The 27578-nt window shown below is 39.9% G+C and overlaps 1 protein-coding gene and 1 pseudogene across 7 annotated transcripts in view; one reads left to right on the top strand and one right to left on the bottom strand.

Annotated features, from left to right (window-relative positions):
- The window catches only part of CDKAL1 (CDK5 regulatory subunit associated protein 1 like 1), a 711422-nt gene that overhangs the window by 176947 nt on the left and 506897 nt on the right, over positions 1 to 27578 (top strand). For all 7 annotated transcript variants that reach the window (XM_058732865.1, XM_058732859.1, XM_058732860.1 and 4 more), the window contains 2 exons: positions 468 to 564; positions 17110 to 17158. In XM_058732865.1, coding sequence (XP_058588848.1) covers positions 468 to 564; positions 17110 to 17158 — 146 coding nt within the window. The remainder of the gene's footprint in view (positions 1 to 467; positions 565 to 17109; positions 17159 to 27578) is intronic.
- Positions 21871 to 22880, bottom strand: LOC131513507 (small ribosomal subunit protein eS1-like; annotated as a pseudogene).

Raw genomic sequence — 27578 nt, 5'->3', positions numbered from 1 at the left:
GAGGGAGGGAGAACAAACGGGGGAGGGGCAGAGAGAAGAGACTGAATCCTAAGCAGCCCAGAGCCCAATGTGAGGTTCAGACTCACGGACCGTGAGATCATGACCTGAACCGAGATTAAGAGTCAGAGGCTCAACTGACCATGCCGCCCAGGGGCCCCTAGAAAGTGTGGTTTGTAAGAGTGCTTTATATCCTTGAGAATTCTGTGAAAGTACATTTTTTGGTTTTGTATTGGGACGGTAATGAAAGACATTATCAGGTTGGAGTGCTGTTGTGTCCTTTAATGGTGTGATCAATGGATGCACAGTTCAGAAGTCTTACAGTGTTTTCTTGCAGCGGTTGTAAGAAAATCCAGCTTCTTGGTAGAATGGCTTCTTATGATTTGGAGAACTTATATGCACTTACATCAGTTTCCAAGGGTATACTTGTGAGCAAAAGAATGACACTGTTTTTCTCTTCATCTTTCTAGAAAAGCTCAAGAGGAGAACAAGAAAATTGTGCTAGCTGGATGTGTTCCTCAAGCCCAGCCTCGGCAGGACTACCTTAAAGGACTGAGTATCATCGGGGTAAGCTTGTACCTGACGGGGAGGACAGAAAATCCTAGGTTGTTGAAACACGTGATAGGCCCACATTTGATTTGCTCTTTCTGTGTTATTGACAAGCTCTGTTATGCATCCGACTATCTGTCAACACTCTTCCCCTGTTGCCGCTGAAATTTTGTCATGTCTGTGTAACTTTTTCACCTTAGCACAAAAGAATGTTCCAGATTTTCTTGTTGAAAACACCAAACGTTACGAAGCCATAGGATGGGATTTAGGTCCATTACTAACCCCTGGCCTTTGTCTGCCTGTCCCGTGCTGCGTTTTGCCATGGTGTACGTATCATTGTACTTTTCCCATCCCACGGACCCATGTGTCATCCCTCCAGCACACGGATGCCTTTTTCTGGAACGCCCCACTTCTGGTCCCTCTCACATCATGACTGCAACATGATTCGTTCCGTTCAGCCTCCTCTGACCCCTGCGCGGCCTTCCGCAATCCTGTGCCTCAGTTCCTGGGTCGCAGCTCACTGTGCGGTTACCTGTCATCTGCTCTCTCATCACAGCATTCCACAGAGTTGTGATTTTACCTTGACTCTGAGAATTTTTTGATTAAGGCCACCTTTCTACTTAAATCACTAACATTACAGGACAGCTTTTCAGTCTTTTTTAAAACTCTAACCATGTTACTCCAGCCTTTCCCATGATGCCTGACATACAGTAGGCACTCAATAAGTGCTTGGTGACCAGCTGAAGGAAAGAATCTTCCTACTGTATTTTGGTCATTGGCATGCCTTCTTCCCTGTGGGGGCACTTAGCATTGTGAAGTCAGGACACTTCCTGTCTGTTCCCTCTCTCATTCTTTGTGGCCATCACTGTTCACAAAAGGACCAAAGGTAGCTGGCCTTCAGTCGGTATTTGTGACCACATGGTGGTACTTCGTCCTCCTCACCACCCTCCAAGGGCTGTACTCAACCTGCTCAGCAATCTTCTTTTAAAGTAGGCTTTGTTGATTTTTTAAAGAAATATAAAAATTCAGTATGCGCATAAAAAAATCACATGAATAATTGGCACCTGGAATGAGGTTTATTGGATTTTTATTTATTTTATATACTACTGACAAGTTTTGTTTTCTTTTAAGATTTTATTTTTTTAAGTAATCTCCATACCAATGTGGGGCTCGAGCTTATAACCCCGAGATTAAGAGCCGCACGCTCCGCCAGCTGAGCCAGCCAGGCGCCCCGTTATCGACAACTTGTTATAGTGTGTTCTCAGTGTAATGAACTTGTTTTCTGCTGTCGAGTCCTTGCCCCACTAGCAAATTTAATAATCTGTGAGCAAACATTCTCGTGTTAAACAGAACCTGAATGTTTGAGAAGTTTAGTTTGTTTTCACCATTTGTCTGTTTACTTTATGATTTCTCCTGGTTTGAGGGATGAAATGAATATGGACTCCCAAGTTATGTTTTCAGGTCAGACTGACTTTCTCCATAAACATAGTCCTGCTGTGTTAGGGAAATAGGAAACTCGTTAGAATTCGGATTCAGAGATGGAACGTGGCAAAAACATAGGATTCCTCTTAGATTTCACCTCAAGGAATTCAGTTATCGGAATAGCATAATTTCTTTACTATGACAAAGCCTCTTCTCTGTGTACAGTTTGGTACCATTTTCCTGAACTCCGCTGTGTGCAGTGATGGGCTCAGAATATGGTAGGAGGTAGGGGGGATTCTAAGAGAGGATGCCCGGTGCCAGCAATGGGGAAGATTATCTCAGGGGTGATATCGTCTCATGGCTTTGGCGACTGACGTCTCCCTCCTCCCCATTTAGTCCAGTATCTTTTGCGTTCTGTTTCCTAATCGCGTTTAATTACCACAGAAGTTCTTAAGACTTATTTATTTTGCTCCTTTATGAGAATGGAGAAATAAGGTCACATGTTTTAAAAAGGGAATACAAGGAATATTCATAATTCCATCCCTGAAACACAGTAAGTATAACTTTGCTTATCCCCTTCACTCTTTTCCCCTCATTGTGTCCCTCGTCTGTTTCTTTTTAATGTAAGCTCTATGCCCAACGTGGGACTTGAACTCATGACCCCGAGATCAAAAATTGCATGCTCTACCGACTGAGCCAGCCAGGCACCCCACCTTTAGACTCGTGCACATTTGACTTACTGTAATCTCCAAACCATTTTTATCCTTATGTCTCCATGAGCTTTTAAACCATTGTAAATCTTGTGTTCTCTTCGGTATTACATGTACTAAACCACTTTAAATCTTGCATTAGCACTCTATTGAAGGATATGCCATCATTTACTTAACTATTCTTGTTGGATATAAGGGTTTTCTAATTTTTAAGAAGCATACATCATATATCGATGTCCACAGAGGGCTTTTTATTTTAATTGCAAGTCAGTATATTGTGAGAAGTTTCCGAAAGTGGATTCACACTATTAGTGACACTGTTTGAGTTGTAAGTTAATTGTGTCTTCAGTAGTTAGTGTTCCAATGAAACTATGAGATTCGATTACTCTTTGTAAACATCATTTTTAGAGCAGTTGTTAAATGGCAGCATGTATATAACATGTATCATAACTGACTGTATATAAAAACCTTGTCCATAAACTGAGGGTTGATGGTGGGAGGGAGGGAGAGGAGGGTGGGTGATGGGTATTGAGGAGGGCACCTTTTGGGATGAGCACTGGGTGTTGTATGGAAACCAATTTGACACTAAATTTCATATATTGAAAACAAAATTAAAATAAAATTAAAAAAAAACACAACCTTGTCCATAGAACCTAAACTTTAAAAAATCTGGAGTAGGAAACCAAAATCATCTATAACTGGTGTTTGAAAAGACCTGTTTCTGAAGATAATTGTTAGAATTGCTACAAAAATGGAAACCTTCTGAGATAGAGTGAGTTTCCCTGAAATAAAGAAATGAATTAATTGATTTATACAAAGAAAAAAATTCTGAAGTATAAAAAAATAGGAAGATGTTTAAGTTCATTGACTCAATAGGAAACTAGTTTTTGAGGGTGTTTGGGATTTTATTGCTCAGTTGATTTACAGACCGAACGAAAACTGATATTCCTTAACAAAATTCCCCTCACAGAATATCTGTGATGGAAGGGCTTTAATAGAAGGGGAAGAAAGAAGCCTTGTAACTGCAGTAGGTGTCTTTGCCGTCTGCTAGGATTTGTCTGTGTCACCACGCAATACAGGGAAGATGTGTTGATTCTTTCGACCAAGTGATTGAAATAAAAAGCTGCCTTTAGGTGGGGATCAGTGGGTGAGCAAGCTACTTACTGTACACCTGAATTAAAAGGGCACGTTATCCTCGTGTTTGCAAGTACTCGTGGAGTAAGCAGTTAGGAAGATATGTAATATTTAAAAAGGATATTACTACTGTTGTAACATGTGAATTTCCATCCGTATCACCCTTTAGAGATGGCGCATTTAATTTGTTTTCATTCTCAGAGATAGCAATGTAGTGAGGGCACTTAGTTATCAGTTGTTTGACCCCTGAGTGTTTTATTGTCATCTCTCCTACTGTCTCCTGAAGCGATCTAGTTGTAGTTAATATTATTTGTGTGGTGGTGAATGAAGAGAAGATAACAGAAGATATCAAAACCTACCAACCTCTGGGTCCATAAGAATGGATTTCAGTGGAAGTAACCTCTAAACTGATCTCATTCTGGAGCACAAAAATGTCTAATTTTTTTACATTGGAGAGGAGAGAGAACAGATTTGAAAACATACATGTCTTAGATAAAAAAGTCTTTTTTTTTTTGTAACCAAAACTTGTTTCATAGCATGATTAAATGAAATGTATATTTTATATCTAGAATATATGTATTTACAGGTAACCAGTATGGAATCAGGATCTTTTTAATAACATTTTACCTGACAGTGAAAAATTTTCTGTCCCCTGGGGGGGAATAGTTATGGTTAGCCCATCCACCTTGGAATGAGTTTTCACGCAGTGCCCCTCTTATGATACCTACTGAATGCTCCTTTCCTTCTCTTCAGCTCATGTATTGTCAGGAAAGTTTCTTTTAGATTATCAACCAGAAAGTAGACTGTGCTCTGTTAAAATCTGGTTAAAAAAAAAAAAGAAGAGCAGACTTCAGGATTCCAGGATTTTCAAATCGCAGGGGCCGCCCCATCATTTTTCTCCAGCAGGTACTTACTGAGAGCCTATTATGTGGCAGCACCTGGAACAGGTATGCTGCTGCATGTACAATTATCAAAGATCACTTCCCTCTTGGAGCCTATGTTTCAGTTCTTGGGTAACTGGTGTGAGCCTAGAATGTCTCTTCCCCAAGAGAATGTGGTGGGATGGGTTCCTAAGACCATAGGGAGATTGATTAGTCGGGAACCTCTTGGTAAGGCTCAGATGTACTTTGAGAAATACACTTTGTGTCCGTTAGTTAGAAGTTGTGTTAAGAATAGGTACATGAAACAATATTTGCTTGAGTTCTTCTTCAGGCAGTGTTATCTCTCCATTATTGCAGTTATTATTTATAGGCGTGACGTTTATTAGGAGGGTTGGTTTTGAAATTTTTAGGAGGGAGCATGTTTACAGAACTGTACATTTTGTGTTGATTTTCCGTGCTAATAAACAAGGACTACATTTGAACGTGGTGTTGATTCATTAGGCTTATCTTTGTAGTTGTATACTATCTCTAGAAATCCTAAATGAAATGTGCATTTTAGGTTATCATATTTGGAAACATGCAGTTCATAGCAGGATATATAACTTGATGTTGAAAATTTGTAAATGACAAAACTTCCTGATTTGCCAGCTGTGAGCCCCGCAGGCAGGTGCACACTTTTCTTTGGATAGCTGAACAAAAATGTTGTTCAGCACAGGTGTCCACTTATCTCAGGGACTATTAACCAGGTTGATTTGCAGTGGTTTAAACATCTTTTCAGTCAGCCTGCCCTAATACTGAAAAGTCAAACAGCACGATGAGTATTTCCAATGTGGACACTTTAATTTTGAAAATTACGTGTATAAATACAGCAGCATTTGAAAGAGACTCTATCTGAGAATATTTCTGTCCTATATCTTATTGCAAAAGGTAGATGAATTCATGGAGTGGAGCAAAGTGTCACGGTAATAGCGGCATTGATATCGAGGGCAAATCGTGAGAAATTGTGTCCTTCTGGTTTGTCTCTGCTTCAAAGATGTATTTCATCCTGTTATATTGCTTTTTTTTTTAACTTTAATTATTGAAAAGGCAGGATCATACCAGAATGACATGTAAATTTAAAAGGCTATTCGTGTTTGTGCCTTTGTTTTCATTTCTTTTGTGGCCTCTTGTAGTTTTTCCTGTATGTGTGTATATTCTTGCGTCGTTCACATATTTTAAGAAAGTAGCACATATTAGTAGTTAAGAGTGTGGATTCAGGAGCTAGATTGAACAGATTCATATCCCTGATGCACCACTCACTTATTAGCTATGTGGCTTTGTACAAGTGATTTCACCTCTCTGTGCCTCAGTTTCCTCCCCTGTAGACGGGAGGTAATAATAGAACCTAACTCTGAGTTTTGTCAGGGGTAAACCAGTTAATACGTGTAATGTGGAGAGCACGGTGCCTGGCACTTGGTAAATGCTCTGTCTGTATTAGCTTTATTATTATTATTTCTTTAATTTTTTTTTTAAATTCACTTAACTAATAGAGTCTACATCGAGCAACATACGCTGTGCCTGGAACAAGAACTCTTTGCTAGAGATACAGAGCTGAATGAAATGTCTTTCCCCTGAAACCCGTGAAATCTGAAGAGAGGCGCAAATAATCATGATGAATACGCAGAGGCGATAAAGTCCCCTGTGGGGACACACGTTGGATGGAGTCGTCCTACACTTGGGCCTCAAAGCCAAGAGTAGTGATTGGATGGAGAGAGGAGAAAAGGCTTTTAGCAGAAGCCACAACACATCTAAAGAAGAGCATGTGGGCTTACGGGTGCCTGGAAGGCAGGGGACTAGCAGGAAGTGTAATTCAGAGAGGGTAGTTTAAGAGGTGTAGTTTGGAGGAATGCAGATGAGGAATAAAGAGGGCCCTGTGAAGGTGGAGAGAATGGGTTTGCATTGCACGAAGTGCTCAAGTGAGACCCAGTAGGACCTGGGGGAAAGACTGAGCAGTAGCACAGCTTGGAAGAAGTGACACTTGTTATAACAAAGTGGTATAATCGAGTGGTTGTTTCTCTATGCCCTGTACTGGCTATTTGTTCATTACCTTCTTGTATGTTATTTATACTGGTCCTTTTTCTTGCTTTTAAGACAGATTCATTGAGGCATAATTAACATATAGTGAAATTTATCTTTGATGAAGTGTGACAAACGTACTCTGTTGTGTAAGCACGATCACAGTTAAGAAACAACATTTCCATTGCACCAGAAAGTTCCCTGTGTCCTCTTGTAGTCAACCCCCGACCCCGCAACCTAACACACATACCCACGGTCCTTGGCAACCGTGGTTCTGATTTGTCTTACAGTTTTGCCATTTTCAGAACGTCCTAGAAATGGAATTACATGTTACTTTGTTTCTTGCTTTTTTCACTTAGTGTAATGCCTTCGGTATTCATCCCTGTTGCTGTGATTATTACTAGTCCGTTAGTGTTTGTTACGTAGGATTTTTTCACTTTATGGATGGACAGTTTATCTGCTCACCAGTGGAGGCAATTTGTGTTGTTTACAGTTCTGGGCTGCTAAATAAAGCTTCTGTGAGCATTCATGCACGGATCTGCGTGTGGCACTGTTTGCACCCTCTCGGGTAAATACCCAGAATGGTATTGCCTAGTCATATGGTAAACATCTGCTCAGCCTTTCCAGAAACTACCAGAGTATTTTCCAAAACTGCTGTACCCTTTCGTTCTGTAGCAGCAGTTGACTTGCTTCGCATCCTGACCAAAAGTTGGCATTGCCGGCTTACAATCTTAGCAGTTGTACTGGGTGAGCTGTGGTAGCTAATTGTGGTTTTAATTTGCTTCTCTCTGTTGAGTGATGATGTTCAGCATATTTTCATGTGATTATTTGCCATCGCTGTATCTTTGGTAAAGTGTTGAAACCTTTTACCACCTGCCCCTCTTTTTTGGTGACCTTGAGTTAGGAAACTATTTCTTAGGATGCCTGGGTAGGCACACGCATACTCACTTGTGCACACACACGGGCACACACAGACATGGACACAACTGTTTCTTAGGACTGAAAGAAAAGAAATTGATAAATTGGCCTTTATCAAAAGTAAGTACTCTTGCTTCATAGAAGATGTTGTTAAGGAAATGAAAAGGCAGGCCACAGACTGGGAGAAAATATCTGCAAATACATGCTCTCCTAAACAGTTTGTATCTAGAATATGTAAAGGACTTCTACAACTGAACAGTAGGAAATCTCTTAACATGGGGGAAAGATTTGTGAAGTCTCTCTTAACATGGGGGAAAGATTTGTCTTCTTATCACTTTTCATTGCCTTTAAAAGTTTTGATATAGTACAAACTTGAAAATTTGGATGGGAGTAGTGATGAGTGGATAATGAGGTTTGAAACTTAAAATGTATATTCCCAGGATCTCAGAATAGGTCTGATAAAGTATGTATTTCTGTCTCTTTTAAACCCCTTCTTTTAAAGTAAGAAAAGGATTTATTCAGCTTTTTAGTTTATTTGCAGTTTACTCTGATGGACCCTCCTTAGGGCCAGGGACTTTGTTTATTATTATTTTAGATTTTTGGGTATTTTACATTACTTTCAGTGCTTATTAGTATAGCATCTAGTGAACGTTAAATACAAGGTATGCATTTAACTCGATTTTTTTCTGTATTGTTCTCTTTTTCCTGCAGCATTTATCTTTAAATGTTTCTCGTCCCGTTTTATGCTCTCTTATTGGCCTCTTAATTAGTGCATTAGTTTTGTATGCCACATGACAAATGACCACAAAAATGCTTAACACGACGTGTACTTACTATTTTATAGTCCTGGAGATTGGAAGTTGGACATGGATTTTACTGGACTAAAATCAGGGTGTTGATACGGCTGCATTGTTTTCTGGAGGCCCTGCAGGAGACTCATCTTCCTTGCCTTTTGCAAGGACTTGTGACTGGTGGCTCATTCTTCCGTGGTTCAAGCCAGTAGTGACTTCTCTCCCTTACCTTTTTATCATTGCCTTTCTCTCTATCCCAGAAGGGGAAGACTCTCACCTTTGAAGGACTCCTGTGAAGAGATTGGGCCCATATTAGGTAATCCAGATTAGTCTCACCATGTCAAGATCCTTAATCTCATCACATCTGCAAAGTCTCTTTTCCAGGGAAGGTAACATTCATAGGTTCTGGGGCTTAGGAGGTAGACATCTTTGAGAGGCCAGTATCCTGCCGATGACACATATACCATTATTTATTACCTGATGTTTTACATCTCTGATGTGTATTTGTGTTTTGGTTCTATTATTGCCCTCTTTTTTTTTTTTTTTTTTTTAATTTTTTTTTCAACGTTTTTAATTTATTTTTGGGACAGAGAGAGACAGAGCATGAACGGGGGAGGGGCAGAGAGAGAGAGGGAGACACAGAATCGGAAACAGGCTCCAGGCTCCGAGCCATCAGCCCAGAGCCTGACGCGGGGCTCGAACTCACGGGCCGCGAGATCGTGACCTGGCTGAAGTCGGACGCTTAACCGACTGCGCCACCCAGGTGCCCCAATTATTGCCCTCTTTTTAACTTTAGTGTCACTTTAAAAGTAATTTTTTACTTTGTAGTATTGTCCAAAATAACGTGTCTCTATACAGTTGTGTTTTTAGCATGTTGGGTTTTGTCATAATTGCAGAAAGAGTTGTTTTTTTCCACCAAAGAAAGTTTTAGGGGTATTTTCATTGGATTTAAGAGGAAGAAGTTTCTGGTACTGATACTAATTTTGCTTGGCATCCATCTAGCCTGGCCTTATCTGTCTGTTAGTAATTTTTATGTCTTACTGAGTGGTAGTCACTCACTGGTACCATTCAGGTGGAAAATACGCTTTTAGTGATGTGTGGAATGTGCTGCCATATCAACTTCTGATGAAAGGACTATTTCTGCCATCGGGGAGAAATTTTTCTCAATGAAGAGATGAAAGAAGATGAAACTATGCCGGAAAATGAGAAGGTTTTGTTGAAAAAGTTAAACCACACGTGGTATCCAGCATTCTTTGGTGTATCTCATTAGCAAATTTGTTCATAGGCTTGTGAATTCAGTGATCTTTCTAGTAGGGTTAGTTTAGTGACTACTATGGACTTCCCCACATTTCAGAGGTTTGGACATTGAGCTGTCTTGCAAAACCATGGATAGAGGTAGGGACTTTCCCTTCACAACTTGGAGAAAACTTTTGGGAGAAAAATGCCTTTTGTTTTTGTTTCTGTTTTTTTTTTTCAAGAGAGAAGTCCATATTGACCTTTAACCTATCAGATGCTGATTATTGAATCAGACTCCCCTTATGGTAAAAGTGAGAAGTTTTTTATAGTATAGTTCTTAACAGAGAAAGAAAGGCTTTTTTTCTTTTTCTTTTTTTCTTTTTCTTTTTCTTTTTCTTTTTCTTTCTTTTCCTTTTCCTTTTCCTTTTCCTTTTCCTTTTCCTTTTCCTTTTCCTTTTCCTTTTTCTTTTTTTTAAAGGTTGATAGGGTGTATAGGTGATTTTGAAGTTTTGGTCTGGTATTGGTATTTTTAATTAGAATGGTAATGACAGGACAGGTTGTCCTAGTTTATTTACATACAATCAATTAAAGGAGACAATGAGAGAATTCCTTTGGATCTGTGTGAATATGTACCTATAATGTATTCACCTTTTTTCTGAAAGGATTTGAGGTGCCTCGGGATGAAGTCTAGAAATAGTAAAGCCCCAGCCAGATCCGTGCAAGTATAAAAGCACTCACACCAAGTAATAGAGCAATATGGGTACATTTTCAATAGAATTAGCCTCAGTGCTGCTGTTGAAGGGGTTCTCTTGACCCCACAGTGCCGTCCTTGTGCAAGCAGAGTGGGATTTGAACAGCATAGCATTTGGTACAGCGTTTCACCGGGCCTCCCCCACCCAACTATCTGACCGCCTCCCCTGTCGCTCTACCCCTCACTCACCGCCATTTCTGTCTCTGCCCTGGAGGTTCACGTTGATGCTCCTGTCGTATGGTTCAGGTCCCAGGATTAGTGCTGCCTGTTGAGATGTTTACTGGACCACCGTGGCAGAATTGCCCTTTCTTTTTTTTTTTTTTATTATTATTATTATTATTATTTTTTTTTTTTTTTAACATTTTTTATTTATTTTTGGGACAGAGAGAGACAGAGCATGAACGGGGGAGGGGCAGAGAGAGAGGAAGACACAGAATCGGAAACAGGCTCCAGGCTCCGAGCCATCAGCCCAGAGCCTGACGCGGGGCTCGAACTCACGGACCGCGAGATCGTGACCTGGCTGAAGTCGGACGCTTAACCGACTGCGCCACCCAGGCGCCCCCAGAATTGCCCTTTCTACCTCCTGCCACTTCCATATTTTATTTTCTTCGTGGTATCTGTCATGACAAGAAATGAACATTTTCAGTTGTTGAACGTGTTTTGCCCCCCTCCCCCTCCCCATTAGAATGTAAGGCCCATGAAGCAGGGACTTTGTATTTTCCACCATCGTGTCCCCAGTTGCTAGACAGTGCTTTGTGTTTAGCTGGTGCTTAATAGATACTTGTGAAGTGAGTGCGTGCATGCCAGTGGTGATTTGTGGGCAGAGGTTGGGGGAATAGTTGTTAGCGGGGTCTCTTGAAAGTCCAAGTTCAGTCGGGTGGCATTCTGTGATCCTTTAGTGATGGCCTCCACGTGTATAGGAAAAGGAACAGTCATGAAACGTACCACCCACGTCCCGTGTGCCACTCCCGGATGAGATCTGCCAAAAACACCTGGCCAGACTTTCGCCGGGTACCCTTGTGCCTTGGCTCCTTTAGCCTCCGAAATAACAGTAGTACCTCCTGCCTAGGAATGTCTGAGGATTAAATGTGCTAGAGCATGTGACGTGTTAGCACAGAGCCTGGGACGTGGTAATTGCTCAAGAAATGTTAGCTGTCACTGTGCCGTTACTAGTCATTAACGTACCTTGTGGCTCGTTGTTCGGGCAAAAGCTGCTAGGGCAAGAGCCGCTGACCTCCAGACGGTATCTGCCTGCTCCCTGACGGGACTTTTTTTAAGCCTGGTTGGCAGAACTGGGTCTGAGGTGTGTCGCGAATTGCCGCAGGTTGGGTGGCTGGCCGAGCCACACTCTAAACCTGCGCTTTCTGGTGTGACCTGCCAATAGCTGCATCTGACCGTTGGAGTCAATTCACGTTGAAAGCTGGTCGGTCACAGTAGCCACACTTCAAGTACGCAGTGACTACAGGGGGCCGTTGGCTGCCACGTTGGGTGGCACAACATAGAAATGCTTCCGTCGGTGTAGAGAGGTCTGTCGGACGGCACCGCTCTAAACGAAGAGCACTTTGATTGCTTTAGGTGACTGTGTAAGTTTGTTTCTTCCGTGTGTGTTTAGTTATAAATTTGGAGTAGTTCGTAATAGCTGAATAAAATATTTTGATGGATTTCTTTTAAAAGTTCTGCAGCAGAGTGACTCGTTAATGTTATTTATGAATTGTTTGTTCACTAACTCCTTTCTTCATTGTCGACAACATATGGAGTCAGTAATAGAACATACTGCATGCCTTTTTTCCCCCTGTATATTTATAACTAAGTGCCTGAAGGACACGAGATACTGTTTTATTTATTTTATTTGAATTATATGCCAGAAACTAAGCTCTTGTGTATTCAGGGCTACAATTTATAGTATTAATTAAGAACAGCTTTCCTTTTCTCTCCAGAATGAATTCAATATATTCTTCATTACCCTATGTGGATCTTGAGTTTGTTCTCTCGTAATTGTTTTTTCTTCTCTTCCTGCCTCCCACGTGTTGGTGGTTTTTGTTTTGTTTGGTTTTGTTTTTTGGCTTTCTAACTCCCCTCTCCCATTTAACTGCTTCCCCCCAACCCCCGTCTCTTCTCTCCCTTCCTTCTCTGCTTCCCCTTCTTTCTTTTTGTCCCACCACTTCCTCCAGTAGCCACCTCACTAGAAATGGAAGCAACACAATATTTTCTTTAAATCGCTCACTGAACTTTCTCCCTGCGTGTTTGTAATCAAGTGCTGTTTTTATTTTCTTAATGTTTGGTAGACGCTTTTTCAAGTTCTAGAGGCCCTCCACGCACCTAGTGATTAAATTATGTGTAGGGAACATTGATTTTTCTGCCATAAAGCAAATGGAATTAAGTCCTTCTTTGAAAAGATGAGACAATAGGGGTGCCTGGGTGGTTCAGTCGGTTAAGCATCCGACTTCGGCTCAGCTCACGATCTTGCTCCTTGTGAGTTCGAGCCCTGCGTCCTGCTCTGTGCTGACAGCTCAGAGCCTGGAGCCTGCTTCACATTCCGTCTCCATCTCTCTGCCCCACCCCGGCGTGCTTTCATTCTCTCTCTCTCTCTCTCAGTATAAAATAAAACATAAAAATCAGATAATATATTTTCAGCTGCATACATACATTCGATTAATTCTGTGCGACTATCAGCATAAACAAAAATTCTCTTTATTCAACATATACATACGCACACACATATATTTTAAACTTTTATTTTGACATAGTTTCACACTGACAGGAAAATTGCAAACAAAAGGAATTACCATATACCCTTTACCCAGATTCTGCAAATGTTAATATTTTAATAAATTTGCTTATAATTATCTTTTTAAAAAAAATGTATATATACATTTCTTTCTGATTCTTTGAGAGTAAGATGTAGACGTGATGCCTCTTTACTTCTGAATACCCGTATATTTAAAAAATGAGAATATTTTCGTACACTCTTAGAGTATAATTATAAAAATCAGGAAATTAACATTGGTACACTGTAGGCTTATGTGAAGACCGTATTCAGCTCTTGCTGGTTGTCCCAGTAATGTCCTCGATAGGAAAAGAAAAAGCCCCATATTTGAAGTTGCATTCAATTCTCAGGTTTCTTTAAGCCTCCTTTAATTGGGAATATATATCCTCAGTTTTTCCTTGAGGTTCATGACCTTGGTATTAGAACGTTTGACTGCTGTCAGCCTGTATTATTATTATTATTATTATTATTATTATTATTATTATTGTAATAGCCTTTTTGAGATATAATGGACACAGCATACAGTGCTGTCATGAAGCATGTATAATTTAATGATTTTTAATATATTCAGAAGTATGCCACAATCCACCAGAGTCAATTTTAGAATATTTTCAGCACTCCAAAAAGAAACCCAGCACTCCCTGGCAGCTTCTCTCATTTCTTTTACTGCCGTTCACAGGCATTCAGTGATCTACTTTGTCTCTGAAGATTGTCCTATTCTGGCCAGTTCATATACATGGAGTTGTACAGTATTCGACTAATTTGGTCTGGCTTTGGATTGGCATAATGTTGTAGCATATAGTATTCCTCTCTTTATCCATGGGGGGGATGTATTCCAAGATCCCCAGTGCATACAGAAACTGTGGATTGCCCTGAGCCCTATATATACAGTGTTTTTTTTCCCCCTATACATACATAGTTATGCTAAAGCATAGTTTATAAATTAGGGACAGTAAGAGATGAGCAACAATTACTATTGCTAAAACAGAACAGTTATAGTCATTTGCTATAATAAAAGCATAATGTGATGTAATATATTGCGTAATCTCATGCGTGAATGTGATCTCTTTCTCACACTATCTTAATGTACTGTACTCATCCTTCTCATTGTGATGATGTGAGATGATAACATGCCTACGTGACGGGAATGACATGTGCACCGTGACGTAGGATTAGGCTGCTGCTGACTTTCTGATGATATGTCAGAGGGAAGGTCATCTGCTTCTGGATTGCAGGTAAATGAAACCGTGGAAGGTGAAACTCCTGGTAAAGTGGGGACTACTGTCTATTATGTTCCCCTTTACGGTTTAATGATATTTCATTGTATGGATGTTTACCCTTTTGTTGATGTCTTCATCAGCTGATGAAACGAGTTGGTTCCACCTTTTGCTTGTTAGGAATAATGCTGCTTTAAACATTTGTGTACTAGTTTTTGTGTAGGCATGTATCTTCATTTCTCTTGGGTGTATACTAAGGACTGGAATCCTGTTGCAACTCTGTTTAACTATTTGAGGCTCTGCCTATTTTCCAAAACGGCTGCACCCTTCTACCACATTCCCACTAGCAATGTAGAAATGTAGAAACGTTCCAATTTCTCTGTATCTTCGCCTACACTTGTTATTGTCTGCCCTTTTGATTATGGCCATCCTAGTGGGTATGGAGTAGTATCTCATTATTATAAAGTATATATAACATTAAAGTTACTCCTTTAAGTATTTGTTGTTTTCGTTATTGAGTTGCAGGAGCTCCTTATATATTTTAGATACAAATCTAAATCCTATCGTGTTTATGATTTGCAAAAATGTTCTCCCATTTTCTGTGTTGTCTTGTTACATTCTTGATGGTGTCCTTTAATGTACCAAGAGGTTATAATTTCGTTTTATCTTTTTTCTTTTGTCATTCATGGTTTTGGTATAACGTCTAAGACACCAGCGTCCAACCTAAGGTTCACCTACGTTTATGGCTATGTTTTCTTTTAGGAATATTACAGTTTTATCTTACCCTCAACTTTTTAATGTTTTAACTCCTTCTTCTACAGATTATTCTGACTCTCCTACTCAGTCCACGTGCTTCCGGGCTGGGTGCAGTGGTCCCTTTGAGCGATTAGGTCTCCACCTGCGTAGGAAAGCTTCTGTGTTTTAGTTCCACCATTGGATCATCTCATCTTGCATTACTTTTATTCTCTCTCTTATATCCTCATCTGATACCTTGTTCATTCACCCACATTCACTGGGAAATTTGACCAGCTCGTGTCTCCTCTTCTTTCTATCCATCTGTCTGTAGAGTAGTCTCTATTTGCTGTCACTGTTTTTTTAGTTATGATTCATTACTGCTGAGCTCACTGCTTCCCCTAAGTTCATCGATTCCCTCATTGTTAGATCAGGCATACGCATTCCAGTCTTTATGTTAACTCACTATCTTCGTACCATTTGACCCTACTGGCTGCTTTCCTCTTCTTTGAACTCTGATATTTTGACTTTGATCACATTCTGTAAGGAAGCCACATGAATTCTCTTCATAAAACCAGAACCTGGTGGTTCCAGCAAGGCAGGTTTGGGACTAAAGATCCAACAGAGATTTACTTTGCCTTTGGCAATTTCTCGATAATTATTGCTACTCCTACCACTGTGCTGGGCTGAGTGGTCAGAAGCAGAATCAAGTTCAGGTGTGTTCTCGCAAGTCTTTCCTTATTTCCTGTAAGACACTGAGGCCAATGGGATAGTCAAAAGAGGGTTGCCATTGCACTTTTATTAAAGTCTTTTTAGAAGGTTCTTATCTCATTTGAGTTCATTGCAGCATCTTTGTATAATAGTGAAAGAAATAACGTAAGGGTCCATCAGTTGGGGAATGAATGAATGCATTATGATAGATCTCTACATGAGATACTAGGCAGCTAGTAACATAAATGAAGTGGACCTTATGTATTGATGATGTATAGAGGCAGGATTGTTATTTTCACTCTCATCTATCTGTGTACCTATTTATCTCAAAATTTATAAGGAAAAAAGTGCAAAAGAAAGCTATATGTAAATATTCTGTACTGACAAATGTTTTGGTATCTACTTATTGAACTATTATGAATGATATTGTCTTAGGAGCAGAAATGGAGGGTGTAGGATGTTACAGGTTACTTTATTTCCTTTTTACATTTCTGATTTGTTTGAATTTTTTCGATGAGCATGTATTCTGTTATAAAGTTGTAGCTTGAGGATTGTGCAAGGTGTAAGTGATATCAACTTACGATTTTTTCCTTTTTGACTTTCTCCCTTCCCTTAGCTTCTTGCAATAAGTACAGTCTTTGCTTTTTTCCATTTTCCTTCTACACCCTAGCCACTCTTAGAGTCCCCTTTGGTTCTCTGAGATGCACTCTTTGACTTTGTATTCCTTTGACCCGAGCACAGCACCTAGCACATGGTAGACATTCATTAAAAGGTGTTTCAGTGTTAGAGTAATAAAGCATAGAACAGGGGGTAGATCTCACTACCAGCATGTCCTTTTGCTTAGGTTGTCATTTTGTGCCATTTTTTTTGAAGAATGAAAAGAAGAGAATGTGTGTGTGAAGAGACATGTTTTAATTAAACTTCAGTTTATGTCCCTGGATCTGTTGAGTTGATGTTGATAGGCTATGCTAACAGCACGCCAGGAGGTTCATGTAAATGTATTATTATTTCTTCAATTATCATGGGAGGACAGGAGAGTGGTAATTTCATACTTCACTGTAACATAAAACATTAATACACAATTTTTTTTATAATATCTCCAAATGCATGAATTAAAGGAAACCTGAGTTCGTGGGCTTAGAAAAATGTGTTTCATTGACTCAAGCAGAAGGGTCAACACTAATTAATGTTTCTTGTCTCATGTAAATAGCTTATCTAACCATTTGTTTTCTTTTCAGGTTCAACAGATAGATCGAGTGGTAGAGGTTGTGGAGGAAACCATTAAAGGTAATTGTTGCGAGTGGGATAAGCAGATGTATACAGTAGTCCCCCTTTGTCTGCAGTTTTGCTTTCTGGATACGGTTAGCCACAGTCAGCTCATGTCCGGAAGCAGATGGTCCTCCTCCTGACTACCATCAGAAGGTCACTAGCAGCCTGGCCCCTCATCACATGCCTGCCTCGTTCACCCTCGTTCACCTCGCGGCTCATCTTACCATCATAAGAAGAAGGGCGAATATGGGATAGGAAGACATTTTTTTTTTTTTTTTAAATTTTCAAATGTTTTGTTTGTTTGTTTGTTTGTTTGTTTGTTTTTTATTTTTTTATTTAAAAAAATTTTTTTTTTTTCAACGTTTTCTATTTATTTTTGGGACAGAGAGAGACAGAGCATGAACGGGGGAGGGGCAGAGAGAGAGGGAGACACAGAATCGGAAACAGGCTCCAGGCTCCGAGCCGTCAGCTCAGAGCCTGACGCGGGGCTCGAACTCACAGACCGCGAGATCGTGACCTGGCTGAAGTCGGACGCTTAACCGACTGCGCCACCCAGGCGCCCCTGTTTGTTTGTTTTTGAGAGACAGAGAGAGAGAGAGCATGAGTAGGGCAGGGACAGAGAGAGAAAGGGAGACACAGAATCCGAAGCAGGCTCCAGGCTCCAAGCTGTCAGCACAGAGCCCGATGCGGGGCTCAAACTTGTGAACTGTGAGATCATGACCTGAGCTGAAGTCAGATGCTCAACCAGCTGAGCCACCCAGGTGCCCTGAAAGTAAGATACTTTGAGAGAGAGAGAGAGACCACATCCACATAACTTTTATTACAGTCTGTGGTTGTAATTTTTCTATTTCATTATTAGTTATTGTTGTTAATCCCTTACTGGGGCTAATTTATAAATTCAACTTCATCAGAGCTCTGCATGTGCAGGAAAAAACAGTACATCTAGGGTTTGGTACCATACACACACACACACACACACACACACACACACACACACGGATATATGGAGATATATATCTCTATATAGATATATATATAGTGTCAGGCATCCACTGGCGGTCTTGGACCATATCCTCTGGCTGGTAAGAAAGGGAAGCTACTGTATTGTTTGAACTATATTATAAAAATATCACTTAGTTAACATTTATTTAGATATAAAGTTGTAACATTTTGTCCTTGACTACTTCGTCCATTGACCAATCTAATGCAGGAGGCATATATCTGATTGGCTTATAAATGAGTCAGGTCATAATCGTTTTTTAATCTCATTTTTATTTTTCTGCAAAATGGATTTTGAGTTTCAGATCAGGAAGAGATAATTTAACCAATTTTAAGATAAGGAAATGATTTATGTGTATTTTTTTGCCGTTTTATTTAGATATAGTTGATGTTATTTGCAGGTTTTTATATCACCTAATTGGTTGTAGTTAATGATTTTTAAAAGTACTTTTGGGGTACCTGGATGGCTCAGTCGGTTGAGTGTCTGACTTTGGCTCAGGTCATGATCTCACAGTTGGTGGGTTCGAGCCCCGGGTCGGGCTCTGTGCTGACAGCTCAGAGCCTGGAGCTGGCTTTAGATTCTCTGTCTCCCTGTCTCTGTACCTCCCCAAGTCATGCTCTGTCTCTCCCTCTCTCAAAAATAAACAAACATTAAAAAAAGAAAAAAAAAGGACTTTTAAGGGCCCTGGGTGGCCTGGTTGGTTCAGCGTCCAGCTTTTGGTTTCTGTTGAGGTCATGATTTTACAGCTTCGTGGGTTCGAGCTCCACATCAGGCTCTGTGCTGGTGGTTTGGAGCCTGCTCCTTCTCCCTCTCTCTCTGTCCCTCCCTCACTCGTGTGGTCTCTGTCTCTCTCAAAATAAATTTAAAAAACTTAAAAAAAAGAAAGTACTTTTAAAAGTATTCAATTTTGATACTCTCTTGTGTATAATTTTTGTAGTTACACTAGAAAATAGAATCATGCTTTATTTTGTTAGTCACTGTACTTTGAACCAGATTCCTTTTTTTTTTTTTTTTTTTTTTTATTTATTTTTGGGACAGAGAGAGACAGAGCATGAACGGGGGAGGGGCAGAGAGAGAGGGAGACACAGAATCGGAAACAGGCTCCAGGCTCCGAGCCATCAGCCCAGAGCCTGACGCGGGGCTCGAACTCACGGACCGCGAGATCGTGACCTGGCTGAAGTCGGACGCTTAACCGACTGCGCCACCCAGGCGCCCCGAACCAGATTCCTTTTGAAGTCACTGAGAAATAAATTATCCTCACTTATATGGTTTAATTTTTAAATACTCATAGTCTATTTTCCCCTTTTAGATTAGTACAAATAAAAACCAATAATATAATATTGAAATATTAAATGAATTGAGCTTTTCACTTAAAATTTTAATTGTTTTATTACAAGTGGGGATTGTGTGTTTAAAGAAAGAAAACACTGCTTTCACCAAGTTGAGATTTTAACCCCATAGTTTTCCAGCTGGCTTGTGTCTTCTACCTTCCACATGCTGTTCCTCATTTATTTTGACTCATCAATTTATTAGGTAACCAGAGAATAGGAGAATCAGAGTCTCCCTGAATCTTCTTTGAAATTTCAAAATAAAATGAAACATCATGATTAAAAAGCAAACTGCGTGCCCACGTCCCGTTTTGAAGAATGCAGAAACAGAAGTGTTGGTGTGTATTGTGCAGGCTCAGGGGGACAGGCTGGGAGGGACAGGCTCCGTGGGACAGGCGCTAAGCGCGTCATATGACTACTCCTTTCATCTTCACAACAGCCCTGTGAGGTGAAGTGGCTCTAAATATTCTCCCCATTTCTTGGTTGAGGAAGTTAAGATCCAGAGGCACACGGCTGGTGAGCGCAGAGTTGGGGTTTGTATCCAGGCTGGCCTCCTCCCTTGCCTGTGCTCCTAAGTGTGATCCTGCATCCACGTGACTGTACCCTGACTTCCCTGACCTCTCCCGCTGGAGACTCACTGTGTTAGCGGTTCTTTGATTGAGCTTCTGAAAGCAGTGCTTCAGGATGCTTGAGGGTTTAATCGCCTTACTCCTCCTCTGTCTTAAGTACCAGCTGCGTACTGGCTACTCCATATACGTATGCATACATATGTATACGTATATATACGTATATATACGTATACATATGTATGTATGACATGTATGTATACGTATATATATGTATACACACACACACACACACACACACACACACACACATTTTAATTAATGGCGATAAAGATAGCACAGAAGAAAATGTACGTGACCTGGGGTGTGGATGGCTTTTGTAGATGCAACACCAAAGGCTTGATCTCTGAAAGAAAGAACTGACTAGCTGGACTCCATTAAAATTAAGAATTTCTCCTCTGCAAGAGAAGACTGTCAAGAGAGTAAGAAGACAAGTCAGATACTGGGAGAAAATGTTTGCAAAAGATAAATCTGATGAAGGAATATTATCTAAAATACATAAAGAACTTTTAAAGCTCAAGAGTAAGAAAATAAAGTACCCGGTTAAAAAAACGGACTAAATACCTCATCAGACACTTCACCAGAGAAGATACATGGATGGAAAATAAGCACATGAAAGATGATCCACCTCATGTGTCATTAAGGAAATGTGAGTGAAAGAAGGAGATACCACAGCACATTTACTTGTATGGCTAAAATCTGGACCACTGACAACCCCAAATGCTGGTGAGAGTGCAGAATAACAGGAACTCTCCTTCATTGCCGGTAGGAGTGTGCAATGGTGCAGCCATTTGGGAAACCAGTTTGGCAGTTTCTTACAAGACTAACGTACTTTTAGTATATGATGCAGCAACCATGCTCTTTGGCATATACCCAGAGGACTTGAAAGTTTGTGTCTGCACAAAAACCTGCACACAGATGTTTATAGCTGCTTTATTAACCATAATTGCCGAAAGTGCAAGCAAGCAAGATGTCCTTCCGTGAAAGGATGAACTGTGGTACATAGAGGCAATGGGATGGTAACCAGTGCTGAAAAGAAATGAGCAATCAAGTTATGAAATGGTACAGAGGAAACTTCAATCTCATTACTGAGTGAAAGAAGCCAATCAGAAATGGCTACACATTGGATGATTCCAACTCTGTGGCTTCTGCAAAAGGAAAAAACAAAGAGATAGTAAAAAGATCAGTGTTGCCAGTGTTGGGGAAGAGGGGAGAGAAATGAATAGGCAGGCTACAAAGGAATGTTTTAGGGCAGTGATACTATTCTGTATGATACTATAGTGGTGGATACATGGTGTTACACATTTTTCCAAACCCATAGAATGTTTAGTACCATGAGTGAACTGTAATATCGTCTTTGAGTTATAATGATGTGTCATCATAGGTTCGTTGATGTAACAAATGTACCATTCTGGTGGAGGATGTTGATAATTGGGGACAGCTTGGTGGTGGGGTGGTCTATAGGAACTCTGTTCTGCTCGATTTTGCTGGGAACCTAAAACTGATCTGAAAAATAAAGTCTAATAAAAAAACCCCAGTAATATTGTGCTCTGAATGTGGTCAAATGGCTTGCAGGGGTATAATTTCTTATAGGAAATCATAGAAGGTAAAGATAAAGTACGTTTTTCTATAATGACAATACTTGGGACACTGAATATGTAGGTTTTCTATACAAAACAATTTTTATTATTTAAATATCACAAATCATTTTTTTTTTTTTTTTTATTTGTCACCATTAAATGTCAGAGTTTTAAACAAGATTCTTGGACCAGGGGCTCACATTCCATCAGCTTGTTCAACTTGAGCACTGGTGTCATCCCCAGGAGCTTTTCCAGAACCTTCACCATGAAGCTTAATCAGTTTGACCAGTTCGTACTTCCCAATGCTTTTTCAGCATTTTTACTTTTCTGACAGAGACATCATGGAGTGGGTAAATAGACTGACAAGCCTTTTCTGATGCCATTTGGAGTCTATTTCTCGACCACTCTTTTCAAGTCATTTGTCTGTACCTCTTGGGTCATGACTTCCATCATCTTTTTTGGAATTTGGCAGACCTGTTGGTGCTTAGCATAAGAGGTCTTCTGAATATGATTGTTGCATTTTTAAGTAAAATCAACACAAAATAGATGAAGCAAATGACCATTCCTAGTCATGGCATCAATGTGAGCTTCAGTCATGGTCTGCCATTTTTGACCATGGAGCACCATTTGTCAGTGGTAAGATCCATGCCATGGAACTTAGGAAGTTTTTGTGCTGAACATCCTCAATAATTAGCTTGAATTTTCTAAATGTAACTTCATTGTTCTGCAGATCAGCAAGGCTCACTTCTCAAACACTGTCTTGGAGGCCATCAGATGCAATTTCGATTCCTTGAGTTCTTGTGATTAGTGTTTTTTCCAATATTTCTTAAAAAAAATTTTTTTTAATGTTCGTTCATTTTTGAGAGAGAGAGAGAGAGAGAGACAGACAGACAGACAGACAGAGCGCAAGCAGGGGAGGGGCAGAGAGAGAGGGAGAGAGAGAATCCTAAGCAGGCTCCAGGCTCCAAGCTGTCAGCACAGAGCCTGAAGCAGAGCTCAGATCCATGAACTGTGAGATCATGACCTGAGCCAAAGTGGATGCTTAACTGACTGAGCCACCCAGGTGCCCCCTCCAATATTTCTTCTATTGAACATAGTTGGTGCTTTTACATCCTACCAATCTTTCTTAGAAAATGTATTAGCCACTTTCTTCTTGCCTTCCTTTTTGCCCCCTTTCATAATGTACTTGTTTTTCCCAACCACCATGGTGTTGCTCAGGGAATCAAAAGGGCTGTACTGAGCAATTTTGACATGAACTGTCTGGAGTTAGTGTAGACCTCATAGGTTAAGGGCTCAGTTTCTTTAGACTACCCACCACTCTAGATGTCCATTGTAAGAATTGTCACCTCTGCTTCTGACCAACTGTAAATTTGGTTCCCATGACCCCCTACTTAGGTTTGATGACTTGCTAGAGTGGCTTATAGAATTCAGGAAAACCTTTTACTTATTATTACTGGTTTATTGTAATGGATACAACTCAGGAACATCCACATGGAAGAAATGCACAGGGCAAGCTATGTGCTAATGGAAGTGGAGCTTCCATGCCCTCTCTGAGTATGCCACCCTCCCAGCACCTCAGTATTTTCACCAACGTGGAGGGTTTCTGTGGAGTCTACATTACCTAGGCATGATTGATGAAATCATTGGCCAGTGCTGCTTGAACTCCCAAAGTTTGGGGTTGGGGATGAAAGTTCCAACCTTTTAATTACGTTGTTGGTTCCTTTGACAACCAGCCCCCATCCTCTTAAGAGTTACCTCATTAGCATGAATCCAGAAATGGTTGAAAAGGGTTTATTAAGAATAACCATAAATGCTCCTCTCACCCTTATCACTCAGGGAATTATAAGAGTTGTAGGGGCTCTGTACTAGGAAATGAGGGTGAAAGCAAATATATACTTTCTGTTATATCACAGTATCACAGAAGGCCTATCACCTGTAGGTTGAGTTGACTGGAGATGGCCTCTCACTGAAGAGTTTTTGCTTGAGTGCATTTGTTGGGGAGACTGAAATCAGATTTAATTTGAGAGTTCACAGCCAGGGATGAGTTGAAGATGAAGTTGATGGGGATGTTCATTGGCAGATTGACTTGAGGGTGGCAAGGCTGATGAATTAAGTATTAGTATTGCAACAGGAAAACTTTAGAGATGGAAGAAATAATTTTGGTAGGTGCTCTTAGTTGCAGATAAGGAAGGTGAGCTAGGGAAGGGGTCAAGTGACTCATCTGAGATCTCCTGGTTGATGGAGCTCTGGACCTGTCAATGAACTTCTGTTTTTCACTTTCTGTTGCCAATATTTCATTTAGAAAGCACAAGTTGGTGAAATATTGTGGCATTTGTAATAGCTAATTAGTTCTGGGTTGACTTTGAGCAGGTTACTTTCTTTTTTCAAAAATATTTATTTTTGGGAGAACGCAGGTGGGGGATTGGCAGACAGAGGGAGACAGAGGATCTGAAGTGGGCTCTGTGCTGACAGGCTGACAGCAGAGAGCCCGATGTGGGGCTGGGACTCATGAACCGCGAGATCATGACCTGAGCCGCAGTCAGAGGGTCAACCGACTGAGCCACCCAGGTGCCTCTCAGCAGGTTAGTTTTCTGAGGCCCAGGTTTCTTAGTTCAAAATAGAGAGGTTTAAATGGATATGATTTTTCAGATACCCAGGACATACTACGGGATCAAGTTTTGTTACTGTTTCTTACTACTTCCTTAATACCGAGGCTGCTGGAATCATCTAACTGCTGGAAGTGACTGTTCTTCCAATCTGACTGTATACACTGCTGCCATTATCCTGGGATTATTTTACCTTCCTGCATGTGTACCTTCAAACTGTGACTTCTTAGTGCGATCTTAATTGTCTTTTATTCTACCCTGTCATTTTCACTTTTTCTTCCATTGATTCCATATATACACCTTCTGCTCCAGCCAAAATGTGCTATTTGATGTTCCTGGTATATTATTTGTAGCTTGCTCTATGTTTGTCTTGGGGTCCTGCACGAGTGGATAACTTCCGTTTACCCTTACAGACCCATTCTGTACCTTGACGTGTGCCCAGAGAGGCTGACCTGTGTATGTATTGCATCAGTAGGTTCCTTACTATTTGGTATCTAATTGGATTTTTCCAGCTGGAGGTTGGAGGCTTGACTAGAGTGTGAGATGGGAGTATTTGTTAACACTTCCTCACTCTCTTCTTCTCTGCTTATGCTGGTTTTGTGCTTCCCTCAACTGCGGCCACAGATCCTGCCAGGTGGCCCACTCTCTTCATCTGTTTCTCCAGGTTCTTCTAGTTGTTCCCTTCCTTTGCTTTTTCAGGCCCAGGGGTGGAAACAGCACCCCATTGTTGCAAGCCTGAGAGTATTGCATTGTCTCTTGTTGGTTTTCCTAACCTTGCCAAACCTTAGTAAATAGTCCCTTTATTAAAACCTCTTCAATTATGCAGTGTACCATCTGCTTTGCTGGGACCCTGATTGATAAATGCTCCATGGAGAAGCAAGTCTTTGCCCAGAAAGGCCAGATGGAATACTGCCTGACAAGAGGATTGTGCCATAACTGTCTTGTTTCCACATTTGATTCCTGTTGGGCTCTCTTCATATGTCTTCCTTGAAGGGAGTTTGGACATACAGCCTCTGCCACAGCCTGTTGGCATTCTTCTTACTGCTTATGTTATACCAAGTAATGTTTTAAAAAATGAATTAATAAGCTACCTTGATGCCCAAAAGCATTTAACTATTGTAATTAACATAAAACCATATAAAGCATATTCCATTTATATCTGTCTTGGTTGGAACGAAATGGAAAATTTCAAGTTATTCTGAATGAATCTTCACTATTTTAATAGTGGCCTGAAAATTCCATCCGTTTATAGCGTTTACTTTAGGAGAAACCAGACTATAATGAGTTTAGGATTTTTTCCATATCATCTTGGTAATTCAACAAGGCATATAACTGATTCTGAGAGAAGAAGTACAGTGTTTAAAGTATTTATATTTATTTATTTATTTTAAAATATTCATGTACCTTAGTCTTGGTTTACATGGTCGTTAAAAAAATTTTTTTTTGTATGAAGTCTGTGAAGGGAATATAAATCTGTATTTCTTCTGATACGTGTTCATTAAGTCCTCCAAACAAATAAAGAATCCTTTAAATTCTTCTCTTTGTAAAGGTAGTCTACTGGATAACGTAAGACAAATGATTGCAAATAAACATTGCCTATTGAAGTTGGAAAAATGTTTTTACTATTAAGTCATGTTTCTTCCCCTCTAATATGAGAGGCCTCCGTTGTTAATAATACGTTTGCTGGTATTTCATTCAGTCTAATTCCAAATGCCTCCAGTGTTGGTAATTCAAGACTTTCCCAATATGGCACAATCTGCAAGTTTAATTGATTTTCCGTTTCCCTTAACTTCTCAGTAATTGATGCAACCTTGGATTAGACTGACCTAAATTCCCAGGGTACTTCGCCAAATAGCTCCTCCCTATTTAACACATTGCTCTTCAGTGTGTCAGATTTTGTACTTTGCATTTGATACTAATTCAAAGTATAAACTTGTCATGAATTGAGACTGGAAGGCAAAACTATTATATCAAAGATGGTTTTTATCAGTGTTAATAACTGAGTAACCTCCCAAAAGTCCCATGGAGATTTACTTGAGGATGTTTTCCAAACTTAATGAGTAAGTGAATTGAGCTTGGATACGTAACATGGTCCATCTGGCATGGTGTTGGTTGGACCATAAAAGCACATCTACTTTTTTTCAGGGTTTTCCAGTAAAATCATTTTACTCATTTTCAAAGTATGCTTTCAAAAGGGACACTTCTGTGCATCCTCTCAGTGTGTGTAATCGCTGACACAGTTATATAGTTGGAATGTGGTGGAAAATGTTGCACATTGGTTTTATATATTGGAAATACTTCTCAGTCTCACTGGTATAATTAAGTGATAACTTCTATCTCGTAATAACTAAAGAAGTCAGGAATTTATTGCTGTTGTTTATTTAGTTTTTTTTTTTTTTTCCAATGAGCCTGTTTAAGTTTATGTACCTTGTTAATAAGTGGTTATAGTTTCACAATCATTGTATTTTGCTACCTTCTTAAATGAGTCAGTTTATGTTTTTTCCTCTCTCCCCCTTTTTTGGTCCCCGAGATTAGCAATAGGATTTTAACTTATTTGTTCTCTATCCTTCCATACCCATTATTTCTAGAATGGATATTTTTTATCCATTGAATCTGTCTTAGATAGCCTTTTCCAAATCATAATGGTTTTCAAAAGATGAATCGGGAACATTTCCTTATGGTCTCCAACAACAAAGTTCTACCATGGGACTTTAAGTTGGTTTCTCATGTCACTTTATTTTGTAATGACTGGTTTGGAATAATGACTGTAAAGGACCATCTATTAGAGAAACCACCATGTTGTATCTTGTCTGTATTTTTCTAACTTCATTAGCTAAATTATCAGTTCTATTTCCAGCCACACATATACAGTTGAGCAGCCCTAGCTGCAAAGTATCCAATAGATGCTGATAAGGATCTTCTTTAAACATTATAAATGGTCATGTTGACCGTTTTGAAAAAATGAAAATCTAGTTAAATAACTTTCATTTTGTCTAATATTTTTCTGCCATTGAAGCTTTTAAAACTAAAATAAATGCTTTCCTGTGCCCCCCCTGCCCCAGGTGGATTCTGCTACTTTATGATACCTTCAGAATTGTTTTATATGTTTTTGGTTTGTCTTCAATTACACTGCTTTAGTGTGTTCATCACGTATATTTCCTTTTCTGTTCAAAGACTCATTTTCTTATGGTTTGAACCCACCTTTCTTTATTAACAGAATTAATTTTTATGAAGTCTTGGGTATTTCATTAACTTTTGTTTCTTCATTCTGGTGGTAGGGCTACATGGGAGGTACATG

This window comes from Neofelis nebulosa, chromosome 6, assembly GCF_028018385.1.
Source record: "Neofelis nebulosa isolate mNeoNeb1 chromosome 6, mNeoNeb1.pri, whole genome shotgun sequence".
Lineage (NCBI taxonomy): Eukaryota > Metazoa > Chordata > Mammalia > Carnivora > Felidae > Neofelis > Neofelis nebulosa.
The sequence above is the reverse complement of the archived record's forward strand: the minus strand, read 5'-3'. Positions and strand labels throughout refer to the sequence as shown.